The sequence below is a fragment of the Moschus berezovskii genome, chromosome 2, assembly GCF_049115385.1.
Source record: "Moschus berezovskii isolate FMDL1 chromosome 2, NW_MosBer_1.0, whole genome shotgun sequence".
Lineage (NCBI taxonomy): Eukaryota > Metazoa > Chordata > Mammalia > Artiodactyla > Moschidae > Moschus > Moschus berezovskii.
This window is the reverse complement of record NC_142461.1, coordinates 71,937,377-71,950,727: the sequence shown is the minus strand read 5'-3', so window position 1 is coordinate 71,950,727 and position 13,351 is coordinate 71,937,377. Positions and strand designations below refer to the sequence as shown.

The 13,351-nt window shown below is 37.5% G+C and overlaps 1 protein-coding gene across 1 annotated transcript in view; it reads right to left on the bottom strand.

Moving 5' to 3' along the window:
- The window catches only part of SLC35F5 (solute carrier family 35 member F5), a 39,029-nt gene extending 26,392 nt beyond the window's left edge, over positions 1-12,637 (bottom strand). Inside the window, exons 1-7 of the mRNA XM_055397883.2 lie at positions 12,362-12,637; positions 11,419-11,509; positions 11,127-11,268; positions 7,916-8,059; positions 5,298-5,360; positions 2,213-2,294; positions 362-552 (exon numbers count right to left, since the gene is read on the bottom strand). Of these exons, the coding sequence (XP_055253858.2) occupies positions 362-552; positions 2,213-2,294; positions 5,298-5,360; positions 7,916-8,059; positions 11,127-11,268; positions 11,419-11,509; positions 12,362-12,401 (753 nt within the window). The 5' untranslated portion in view covers positions 12,402-12,637. The remainder of the gene's footprint in view (positions 1-361; positions 553-2,212; positions 2,295-5,297; positions 5,361-7,915; positions 8,060-11,126; positions 11,269-11,418; positions 11,510-12,361) is intronic.
- Between the last annotated feature and the right edge of the window lie 714 nt (positions 12,638-13,351).

Genomic DNA, 13,351 nt, shown 5'->3' with positions numbered 1-13,351 from the left:
TACGAATTGAAAGTAAAACTACAAAAGCAATTATTCAAAGAAATCAATGCAGTCAACGCAAACTCTTATCTGGATATTTACTAGCATTTGTATTAATATATATCATAGTATAAAATAAATATTCATTATTCAAATTCTAAATATATATATGAGTAGTTGCAATGTACAGTATTTATTAAATTATTTCACATATGACTAGCATTTATTAACTTTAATACTCTAATTTCCTTCTGATGACAGATAACAAAGTTTAGAGTCATGATTAAGTAACCTAAATTGTCTTACACTTCCATAGTATATTGTTGGTATGTATACTGTCTTAAAATTCAAATTCCAAACATATAATAAAGAGAAGACTTACCACAAAGCAAAAAAAAAAGCTAATTTTTGCTACTTGAGTTGCTGTAAGTTTCCCCACAGTTTTGAGTAAGGATTCTTGTTCTTTCACAGTAGGATATGACATGCGAGACAACTTAGCTTCCAATGCATGGCTTGATGGAAGTTGTCGAATCTCCATAATATTACTAAATCTTACACGAGACTTTTTGGGAACTTAAAAGGAAAAGTATAGTACAAAATCATTAAACATTTCCCCTCACACCCAACAAAAGTCACAAGTTTTAATATAATGATAAATATATATAATTTAATGAGGCAATCCAGTACTCTTGCCTAGAAAATCCCATGGATGGAGGAGGCTGGTAGGCTGCAGTCCGTGGGGTCACTAAGGGTCGGACACGACTGAGTGACTTCACTTTCACTTTTTCTTTCATGGTCACATTTGAACAATCCAAAAAAAACAGTTACATTATTATATGGGACAGCTCTGCTTATTCCAAAGAGTTTGCAGGAAAAATGTTTCAATTTATAAACCATTTTGAAGATTTTTTAAATGAGACCAATATTCAAATAGTTTCTTCAACTGTATGCACACACAACTGCCTGATTCAGGATATAGTATGAATATTATTTTAGCGTTTATGTTGTTCAGTTCACAAAGTCATGTCTAACTCTTTGCGACCCCATGGACTGCAGTATACCAGGCCTCCCTGTCCCTCACCATCTCCCACAGTTTGCTCAAGTTCTTGTCCAGTGAATCAGTGATGCCATCCGACCATCTCGTCCTCTGTGGCCCTCTCCTTCTGCCTTCAACCTTTCCCAGCATCAAGGTCTTTTCCAATGAGTTGGTTCTTTGCATCAGGTGGCCAAAGTATTCGAGTTTCAGCTTCAGCATCAGTCCTTCCAATGAATACTCAGGACTGATTCCCTTTGATTAACTGGTTTGATCTCCTTGTAGTCCAAAGGATTCTCAAGAGTCTTCTCCAAAACTATAGTTCAAAAGCTTCAATTCTTTCACACTCAGCCTTCTTTTTGGTCCAACTCTCACATCTATACACGACTACTGGAAAAAACATAGCTTTGACTAGGACCTTTGACTCTGACTAGGACCTAGTAGAGTAATGATTTTAGAGCTCAAGAAGAGGAAATCTGTCACTGCTTCCATCTTTTCTGCTTCTAGTTGCCATGAAGTGATGGGACAACATGCTATGATCTTAACTTTTTTAATACTGAGTTTTAAACCAGCTTTTTCACTCTCCTGTTTCACCCTCATCAAGAGGCTCTTTAGTTCCTCTACGCTTTCTGACATTAGAGTGGTATCATCTGCATATCAGAGGTCGTTATTTCTCCTGGCAATCTTGATTTCAGCTTGTAACTCATCCAGCCCGGCATTTATAGAAAAAGCTTATTTGGACTTTTCCTCATAGATATTCAATTTATGAGAAAATAATTCTCAAGCATGCAGAACATTCTTCTGCAATTCCACTACCTGGAAGAGAATATCATGGATAAGTTCTGTACCATACACTGAAGCTGGCTTTCCTTATCACATTCACAACTAGCAAAACTCCCATAATTCGCTATCAACATCTTTGACGGCCTGGTTGGAGAAGATATTGTTCATTAAAAAATAGATCTATGTTTATAATAACACCATAGAGATTTCTAGTATTTGGAAGCTATTTTCACTGAATTAATGAAAACTTCCAGTCAAACAACCAGACAACTACAGGTTGAGCCAATACCACATGGAACAGAAGACCTGCCAGGTGATCTCAGGCAACCCACAGAACCACTAAGTACTGGAAAGGCTTGAACGAAAAGCTAAAATTTTCATCCATTTCTAAATTATGAAAATCTAAGTTTTGCTTACTTTTTTCAGCATCAATATTTGTGTTCTCAGGTTTTTCACTTGGAAGATCATGAAATTTCACAGGAACATATAGAGGCTCACTCTGGAATGCAGCAAAAACAGAAACAAATATAAACAGCAAGTATAATATCTGATACACTGGCTAAATTTAAGTGAATGGTTTATAGACACAGATACCACCCAAAACAGAGACTTTCACCACCATGCTTATACAGCATAATTTTCCTAAAATGAATTTTCAAAACTTAAAAAGGAAACTCAAATGATCCACTCAGGTACAAAGACAGAAAGAACAAGTTTAAAGTTTAGAAACGTAATCGGACAGCACTGGCACATTATGATATTTAACATTTAAATATCATAAAAACAGACCTCTCTCAGCTAATAGATTATCTCCCATTCCTTTTCAATCATTCTTTTAAGATACACATATTGAGTTCCTACTGTGTCAGGTACTGTTCTAGGTCATGGGGATAAAACAGTGAATAGAAACAAAACCTCTGTTCTCAATGATCAGTCAGTCTAAAAGGGAAGGCAGACAATGAACAGATAATCACACGTATAATATGTATACAAATTTGCCAAATTGCTTCCCCTTACTAGAGTCACCTAACACCAAAAATTCCTAAAAATCTTAACTAGATTAATAGATAGAAAAATAGCTTCCTCTTATCAGTTCTTACTTATCATGTCCAGGGAAGGTAAACTTACATTTCTCATTAGTCCTCACAACAACTCTATAAAGTGAAATTTCAAAGGAATTTTTCTAGAAGTTGAGATATAAAATAACTGAGTGGTAGACAACAGAATTAAATTCAGGTTTGTCTAACCATGCTCTAAAGATCTACATTTTTCAGCTCAGTTCAGTTCAGTCGCTCAGTCGTATTCGACTCTTTGCAACCCCATGAACTGCAGCATGCCAGGCCTCCCTGTCAATCACCAACTCCCAGAGTCCACCCAAAACCATGTCCATTGAGTCAGTGATGCCATCCAACCATCTCATCCTCTGTCGTCCCCTTCTCCTCCTGCCCTCAATCTTTCCCAGCATCAGGGTCTTTTCAAATTAGTCAGCTCTTTACATCAGGTGGCCAAAGTACTGGAATCTCAGCTTCAACATCAGTCCTTCCAATGAACACCCAGGACAGATCTCCTCTAGGATGGACTGGTTATATCTCCTTGCAGTCCAAGGGACTCTCAAGAGTCCTCTCCAACACCACAGTTCAAAAGCATCAATTCTTCAGTGCTCAGCTTTCTTTCTACATTTTTAAGTGGTTCTAAATGCCTCAACTGTTTTTGCAAATGTTTCTCAGATGATCTGTATTCAAGGTACAATTCTCCAAAGATGCTGTTTCTTAAATCAACATAAAATATTTTTTATTTTTTTTAACTCTGGATACAGACTCTGTCAATTAAAAATATTCAGTAAATGAAGAGATAACGGGATTTGGAAACAGAGTCTCTTTGTTGCATTACAGCATTTGGCCAAGAACAATTTGACAGGTCCATCTTACAGATAACAGCAAAAATTAGCAAAAGAGTAGGGCTGCCCTGGTGGCACAGTGATAAAGAATTCATCTGCAATATTGCAATACAAGAGACGCAAGAGATAGGATTTGATCCCTGCGTTGGGAAGATCAATCCACTCCAGTATTCTTGCCTGGAAAATCCCATGGACAGAGGAGCCTGGAGGGCTATAGTTCATGGGGTCCCAAGAGTCAGACACGACTGAGCACAGCACAGCATCTGTAGAAGAGTAGATTGCCATTTCAACTCTGTCTTCTACACTGACAGAGACAACTGATACTAGTCTTGTGTTTTCTTCTCCTAGTTTTCTTTTTGCTGTTGTATTTTGTATTTTGTTTTCGTTTTGTTTTTTGCTGCACTGCGCAGCTTTGTGATATCTTAGTTCCCTGATCATGGATCAAACACATGCCCTCGGTAGTAAACGCACAGGGTCCTAACCACTTGACCATCGGGGAATTCCCAGTTATTAGTCTTGTTGACACTAAGGATCCCAGAAAGAAAAGAAATGACACTTTCTCTAAGTTTAACAAACCCTACACTGCACCGACGGAGAAGGCAATGGCAAGCCACTCCAGTACTCTTGCCTAGAAAATCCCATGGATGGAGGAGCCTGGTAGGCTGCAGTCCATGGGGTCGCTAAGGGTCGGACACAACTGAGCGACTTCACTTTCACTTTTCACTTTCACACATTGGAGAAGGAAATGGCAACCCACTCCAGTGTTCTTGCCTGGAGAATCCCAGGGACGGGGGAGCCTGGTGGGCTTCCGTCTGTGGGGTCACACAGAGTCGGACACGACTGAAGTGACTCAGCAGCAGCAGCAGCAACACTGCACCGAGTAACCTATCTTGCAAGCAACCACAGTTCTAAGAGCCAGATGAACTAAAAAACAGTACTTTCAATAAAGTCACCAAGCCAGTGTTTCATAAATTGGTACTAAATTTTAGAGTAACTTTAAAATCTTTCTCAAATAGAACACCACACTTGGAAGATACATTTTAAATGGATACCTTAGTAATTATCTAAAAACAGTATTTTTACATACTGTCTCCAACAAGATTATAAATGCTTAAATAGAGTGACTATGTTAATTCCTTTGTAAGCTTGTTTATTATCTCTCTCCCTTCCTCAAACACACACTGGAACATAAGCTGTATTTCAAGAGTCTAGAAGAAGTATTTAACATAAGTGCTCTTAAAAATTTGTGAAATGAACACACAATCTGCTTATAGAGTCTGTTTCAAGTAAATGCATTTGCTTCTAAGTAATAAAATATAACAAACATGATGTGACAAAGCTGGTAAGAAACAAAGGACCTCCTTTTCTCTTTTCACTCAACTAATTTTCTCTTCCCTTCTCCTCTTAGAAGTGGCTGAATTGCTTGCTTCTAGGCCCCAGGTATCTCTAAGGAAAGAAAAGTACCAAATTACAACACTTGTGGAGAGCACCTAACATGGAGATATAACTATCTTAACATAGTTGTGGTGCTATCAAAGTTATTTCAGTCCTTCCCACCATGGTCACTCCACCCAGTCGCTCCCTGACGAGAAAAGAAACACTTACCAAAGAACTATTCATAGTTGTATCTGTTGTGCAAGCAGCAAAGTACCCTTCGGCATCAGCAAACTACAAATTATGAGACATAAAATTCGATTAAACTCATGTTACAAAGTAGAACTGATGTGAGGCACAGCTCAAATCAGTAAGGAAGAGTCATAATGGACAAGATATGGACAACTCACAGAAGAATTCTATTATGCAACAAACACATGAAAAAAGTAACCAAAAACATGCAAATTAAACAAGATACCACTGCCTACCTATTCTACTGGCAAATCATTAGGGTTTTGCTAACAGTTCAATCTTATACACTGCTGCTGCTAAGTCACTTCAGTCGTGTCCGACTCTGTGTGACCCCATAGACGGCAGCCCATCAGGCTCCCCCGTCCCTGGGATTCTCCAGGCAAGAACACTGGAGTGGGTTGCCATTTCCTTCTCCAATGTGTGAAAGTGAAACGGGAAAGTGAAGTCGCTCAGTCATGTCTGACTCGTAGCGACCCCATGGACTGCAGCCTATCAGGCTCCTCCGTCCATGGGATTTTCTAGGCAAGAGTACTGGAGTGGCTTGCCATTGCTAACAGACATGAATCAGGTGAAACTACTATAGATGCTAATTTAGTGAAAGGAATCAAAAGCTATAAAATGACACTAGTGTTTTAGCCAGCAATTATGCTTTTAGGAATTCAGCCTAAGTAAATTACATATGAATACAAAGGCATTCCTATTTATTTACAACAAAAGAGAAAGTGAAAACACTCTAAAAACTGTTAGTTAAATAAAGTAGGAAACAATGATAACAAATGTTTATTTATTAGTCTGGAAAAGTATTCATGATATAGTAAATGAAAAATCAAGTCAGGTTAGAAAGCAATATATATAGACCAAACCTATTTCTGCTATAAATCTTTTTTAATATATACATATAAATAGATATCTACGGATAGTATCAAATATTTATAGTAGTCTTAGAAAGGTAAGAGTATGAATAGATTATTCTTATTCTTCCTGTTAACATAATTTGTCTCCAACAATGAACTTTATTACTACTGCAATTAAAAAAAACTTAACACTGAAAAATGTTCCAGCAATGTTAAGTTTCATAAAAAGCTGTTCGTGATATATTATCAAGCACAAAAAGCAAGTAATAAAACAGGATGTAACAGTACAATTTCATTTTTGTAAAAAAGTGAAATAAAAATACACACATGTAAAACAACGGCAATGTATATGCCAAAATACTGTCAGTGATTATTCCTTGAATGGTAGAATTTATTATTTTCTTTGTTTTGTTCCTTTATATCTTTAAAATGTTTAACAATGTACATGTATTAATACACATGTAACATATTCCTACATGTAATACTACAATGAACATGCACTTCTACAATGTATACATCTTAATTTTTACAAAGTAAAATACACATTCATAATTTTGGTAAGTTTTTGTGCACAGAAGTATAATTCCTAGTCTTTACCTCAAAAATTACTGAAAAGCCCAATAAAAATCTAAAAAGCTCATTTCTCAAGCATGCATTCATTAGGTAAGACAGGAAATAATATTGTCTTAATTCACAAAAAGTAGTATACATAAAAGAAAAGGATAAATGGAAATAGAAAATAAAACAATGGTTACCAGGAGCTGGGGGAAGGAAAGAGTGAGCATTCAAGCAGAGTTTCTGCTTGGGATGACAAAAAAGTTCTGGAGATGGATAGTGGTAATGGTTACACAGCAAAATAAATGTACTTAATTCCACTGAACTACACATTTTAAAATGGTTAAAATAGTAAATTTTATGTTATATATTATTTGAGTACAATAAAAAATAGGGTAAAAGAAAAAAATGATTAAAATGGTAAATTTGATGTTATGCATATGTTACCACAATTTTAAAAAGAAAGAGAGGGATAGAGAATCTAAAAAAAAAAGAAAAGAAAAAGAAAAGAATTAATGTAAGAGATAGTTTTATATTCTTAATTATCAAAAATTCAGTTTCCACTACAAGGAAGATATATCACTATATAAACTGTCATTTTTTCCAACACTTAAAAACAAGCATGTTATGTCACATTAATGAAAGAATATAATTTGATTAGCCAAACGTCTGAAAAATGCCCTGAAATATGTTATTTTCATTTTAACATACAAACTTTGGATTATTTTTCTTCTATAATCAACTAATTAGATGATATTCATCTAGTCTGCAAATGACCAAAACTCTAGATACTCTTCTTATCCCTTTTCTTCCATCATTTTCTCCACATTAATTGATGTGGGCTAGGGAAGAGGGAGCCTGGTGGGCTTCCGTCTATGGGGTCACACAGAGTCGGACACGACTGAAGTGACTTAGCAGCAGCAGCAGTTAAATAATATTTAACAACTCAGAGGATATCATGAGGTAAGGGAAAGAAACTGGTTACGTACCTTTGATCTCTCACAAAATATTCTGACACCACGCTGATTAGAAAAAATTTTAAAGTATGGACAAAAGTAGGTTTTTTTTATATCATGCTATTTTCACTCATTTAACTGAACAACTTAAAATCTGACATCTTTCAAGAAACTAGTACTTTGAAAAATTGAAAACCCCGTCTCCAACAAACACTTGAAATTTAAAACTTACAAAAGTAGCATTCTTTCCTCGAAATCCTCTTGTACACTGTTGTCTCCATGGCTTCCAAACTATAAAGCCCAAAAGGTACAGAACAAACATAGACGTTTTTGCAAAGGTGCTGAAGAATGGTTTGTTGTACTGAGTAAAAACATACTGTGGAGGAAAACAGTTACACAAACTATGAGACAAACCTTATTACTCATTTTCAATAAAATAAGACTATTATATGATTTTTAACTCTAAATGTTCATTTGGAAAGATCAAAATAGATTACAAAACTATTTTGAATTCATTTCTGAATATTGTCTTTTCCTTACACGCAAAGCATAATATTTCTAAACAACTTGCAATAAAAGTTTTCAGTTTGCACTGAAAACCTACTATGAAACAGTATCTAAACTAGGGGCTAAGGCAAAATAAGACAGGCTTTCCTGAGAGGAGATATAAAGATACAGATTTTATATTTACAGATAGATATAGATACGAAGAATACACAGTGTAATATGTTAACACCATGACAGTGGGATACAGGGTACCATGGGAGTACCAAAGAAAGATCATTTTGAAGGTTATAGAAGTTTTCCAAAAGAAGCTATTCTTGATCCATATCTGAAAGGCTAAATAATAGCCCAAACAGAGGAAATAGCACAAAGAAAGCCAAGGAGAAAGTATGGGCTAATAAGAAAACTGCATGACGTTTAAATCTATTAAGAAGTTATTTTAAAAAACCCTGCAATTATCACTTTTGTTTGATTTTTTTAAAAGTATAGTTGATTTACAATGCTGTGTTAGTTTCAGGTGTACAGCAAAGTGATTCAGTTTTGTGTGTGTATATATATACATAAAACATATATTCTTTTTCAGATTCTTTTCCATTATAAGTTATTACATGGTATTGAATATAGTTTCCTGCGCTATATAGGATATCCTTGTAATCATCATTTAAATTGAAAATATCAGAAAGAACTCATAATTTTTATTTCAAAAAAAAAAAAATCCTAGTTATGTGCATTGAAAGCCCTAGAAAGAAAATAACCCAGAAGATGTGAGCACCTCAAGAATCCAGATGATAATCTGTACCATTTTGAAAACAAAAAAACCATTGATCCTTGGAGAAAGGGTCAAATCCAAGTATGAGGCAGGAATGTATGAGTTAAGTCTAGGACATTTTGTGTCAGAAGACAAACAGGATGGGGTCCTACTGAAAGGACACTAGAGACAATTTAAAGGTGCTCCCACTGGCCAAAGATAGGGCAGTTTAAGCATCAAAGGGATAATAAGCACAATTCTATTTTTTTAATTTAAATTTATTTATTTTTAATTGGAGGATAATTGCTTTACAATATTGTAATGGTTTCTGCCATATATCAACATGAATCAGCCGTAGGCATATATGTATGTCCCCGCCCCCTCGAGCCTCCCTCCCACCTCTCACCCCATCCCACCTCTCACCCCATCCCATCCATTATGTTGTCACAGAGCAGTGGATCTGAGCTCCCTGTGTCATATAGCAAATACAGCAAATTTCCATTGGCTATCTAATTTTACATATAGTAATTAATAACCACAGTTATTTAAAACACATCAAACATACAAAAATCCATAAATGTTTAATGATATACAAAAAATGCTGAATGATTATTTCTGGAAGTTGCTAGGTAACATTAGTTTAAAATGAATAAAGAAAAGGAATAGAGATTTATCTAAACTTTCCTATATGAACCATGTTTCAGGATAACCAAACAGTAGTTACAGAAAAGTTCTCCTTAAAGAATTCCAACCAATAAAAGCAGAAGGAATAACCCTTAGAAAAATCAACATTTTATAACCTCTAGTTAAATACTGTATCTGGACAATAATCATATGATTATTCAACAACTACATAAAGACTGATGAGGAACTTACAGTGTTCAAATTGGCATCATCCAAAGTAAGACTTGAAGCCATTACTGGCCTCATGTTGTGATGTCAAAGGAAGTAACCAACACAATAAATAAAGAACAAACTATTTAAAACTAAAATAAAAATTTCAAGATAAGCTTATTTCCCTATCAACATTAAAGAGATTTCTTTGTAGTTAAACTATAGAATGCTAATCTTAAAAAAAAAAGGTTGTAGAAGAGTGAAAAATCGGTTCATGATAAACACACACACCATTTGCAGTCTGTTTGTAGAAAAATACAGATCACATTAAAAAGGATCTTTAAAAAATAACCACATAAAAATGAGAATATAAGTACAACAGAGGTATGATATTTATTAAGCCAATGTTCAAAGTCATACAGTTTTTGTTTTTTTAAAGTGTTGAATTTACCTTATTTTAAAGGCCTTTCTGAGATCTTGAAGAGCAATGCCTGAAAACTTAGCAGATTTGAGTCTGAACGGAGGTGAAGAACTCAGCACACCTAAGTGGCCTAATGTATTCCAGAGTCTAATTCCAAAAAGGCTAAAAATTTATTCATCAGATACAATGTCAATGTCTATTTACTTAGCTACAACGTGGGATGACCAGCAGTATTACACTGCTTCCTTTGACATTTAAGTTCATTTTATAAATGCTAGTCTTCCTTTTGCCTTAAGATAGCAACATGTAAGTTGAAACAGTAATTCCTGAAAATAAACTTTTGCAGGGACCATTAACCAAAGTGAATAAAGTACCTATACAAGTTGAAAGAAAAACTAGCTTGTGAACTCAAAACACCACATTACTACCAATAGGTCATCAATAAAAACAAAATAAAATTTAATTACAGGCAATATACATATACTTCACAAGAACATTTAAATCAGCAAACACATAAATGTCCATGCACCCATGTATGTGTACAATAGTGACCATACATGAAAACTCGGATCACTTTCACTCATTTGTCCAAAAGTATTTTCACTTTCTACTAATGGTGACTCCTGGATGGTTGTTCCACTAGAAAATAGTATTTATAAAAAAAGAAATAAATTTAGGGAAAAAACCCCACAAATATTAAGAAAATGGGCATGTATCTCATTTTCTAAATAACCTCCTTTTAGGGATTTAAGAAAACTGTATGAAACAATAAAAACAGTATCCTTTCAGCTTCAACTTGAATTGATACTAGTTTGTTATAAAAGAAAATTTAACAATATTCAAATTATCGCATAAGTGGGCATGAGAGATGGTAATGGCTAGAGATATAACAATATTTCAATAACACAGCATCATTCCTAGATAAAGCTTACCTACCGAAGTAAGTTCTGAGGATGCAACCCATATCACATCAACAAGTAGGAGAATAACAATCCCAAGAGCCATTCGTTTCCGCTGAGTGAAACCACTGCTCTGGGAATTCATTCGGTTCATGATAAACACACACACCATTTGCAGTCTGTTTGTAGAAAGATACAGATCACATTAAAAAGGATCTTTAAAAAATAACCACATAAAAATGAGAATATAAGTACAACAGAGGTATGATATTTATTAAGCCAATGTTCAAAGTCATACAGTTTTTGTTTTTTTAAAGTGTTGAATTTACCTTATTTTAAAGGCCTTTCTGAGATCTTGAAGAGCAATGCCTGAAAACTTAGCAGATCTGAGTCTGAACGGAGGTGAAGAACTCAGCACACCTAAAAATCACCACAGAATAATGCTTGTGAAAACATCAACCACTCAAAATAAGACTCATAAGCTCTTTTTCACTCTTCACATTTAAATGAAAGCAAATTAAAGAATATCAAATTACGTGAAATATGACATTTTTCTCTAGACTTATATATTATCTACTATACATTTCAAATTATACTCAAAGAACACGATACAAAGAAAAACGCAAAATTCAACAAACAGCATATTTAAGAATACTTAACTAGTGAAGAACAGCTTCATAATAGTTTCATAAACACAGAACTGGATTCGCCGCTCTTGCTACTCTCTCCAGAGGTACCCAACCCCGGGACAGTGTCCTAGACACGCGCCTGTTTCTAAGTGTCTTCTCCGTCCCTGATCTTGAGTGAACTTGGCAGATTTGAGAGGAAGTGATTTGTTTTTGAGTATTGAGGGCACGTTTCCAAGCACCTCACATGGTCAAGGGAAAGGATCCTCCACGCTTCCCCCACCCACCCCTGTCACTGGGTCTACTATTTCGATCTGAAATACTCATTCACGAGGTGGGTGGGGAAACAGCTGTTCGAGGGAATCTTCCTTTTTCCGACGAGAAAAAAAAAAGTTAAGGCAGTGACGTCTCCCCGGAGGAGATTAAAGCCCTGAGGCGGCGGCGCCGGGCAGCTTCCTCAACGACCAGAGTCTAGACTGGGCTCGCGCGCCCCTGTCAGCCTCCCCCTCAATAGGTCCCCAGACACTGTGGCCGTTTCGGTCAGAGCACCTCGGCTGCTACCAGAAGCTAAGGAGTGGGGCGGTTCGGGCCCTCGGTGCCCGGCTTCGGTTCCGAGTGATTTCGCGGCCCTGCTGTGCCTCCTTACCTGGCCTTCCTGCCCCGGGATGGTGTCGTGGCGGCACCATGAGCGGACCCGGCCCGGACCCGCCGCCGCCCAGGGCCACGGCCGCGGCCTCGGCCTCACAGAGCTCTCGCACCGACTGTCATTGCGCTGCGCGGAGGCCCAGCCCCTGAAGCCGCGGTGCCCCTCGGGGCGACGCTGCCGACGCCAACCGGCTCCACTTGGTTCGGGAGGGCTGGGGGCGGGCGAAGGTGAGGAGCCGCGCAGGCAGCGATGGCCGCGGAGGCCCGGAGCTGGACCCTGGCCGCGGCCCCGCCCCCGGCGGCCAGCCTGCCCGCCCGGCCTGCGGCCCCGCCCCTCTCCCCGGCCCCAGGGCGGTGGCGCGCGGGTTTCGTCACGCCGGCGCGACCGCGCGGTTTGTCCGTCGACAGGCGCTGGGCACAGAGCGAGAAGACGCCGCTGGGACGGTAGAGAGGAGACTGGAAGAAGGGGAGCGGGGCGCGGGGGAATGAGAAGAGGGAAGAAGGCGAGTGGTCGAAGTGGAGCGAAGGACGAGGGAGGTGCCTGAGCCTCCAATGGCCCCGCACCAAGACAAGAGCTAACAACTGCATTTGTTGCAAAATTCGGTCAGGAAACCTCAAGAGTTCTTTCTCGAGAAGAGGACGGAAGAGCAGAATGGCTTGGGAGAACTTTTGCTTTCTGGAGAGCAGAATGGCCTGGGAGAACTTTTGCTTTCTGGAAACTCTTGTATATAAAATAGATCCCAGCTTCGGGAATTAGAAGTTCTGTCAGTAAGGGCAAACTATTTCACCTCCCTTGCCCTCAGATTACTGAAAAGTAGGCACAATAATAGTACCTGCCTCGTCTATTAATTTGTATACATACTAGGATTACTTGAGCCATACAAATGGGAAGGGTTTAGATAATTCATGCAGGTAGAACACAAATGTTAATAATTATTAAATTGTACAGGTTTTTTAAATTAGCTTTTGAATATCCCATAAGAAAAAGCCT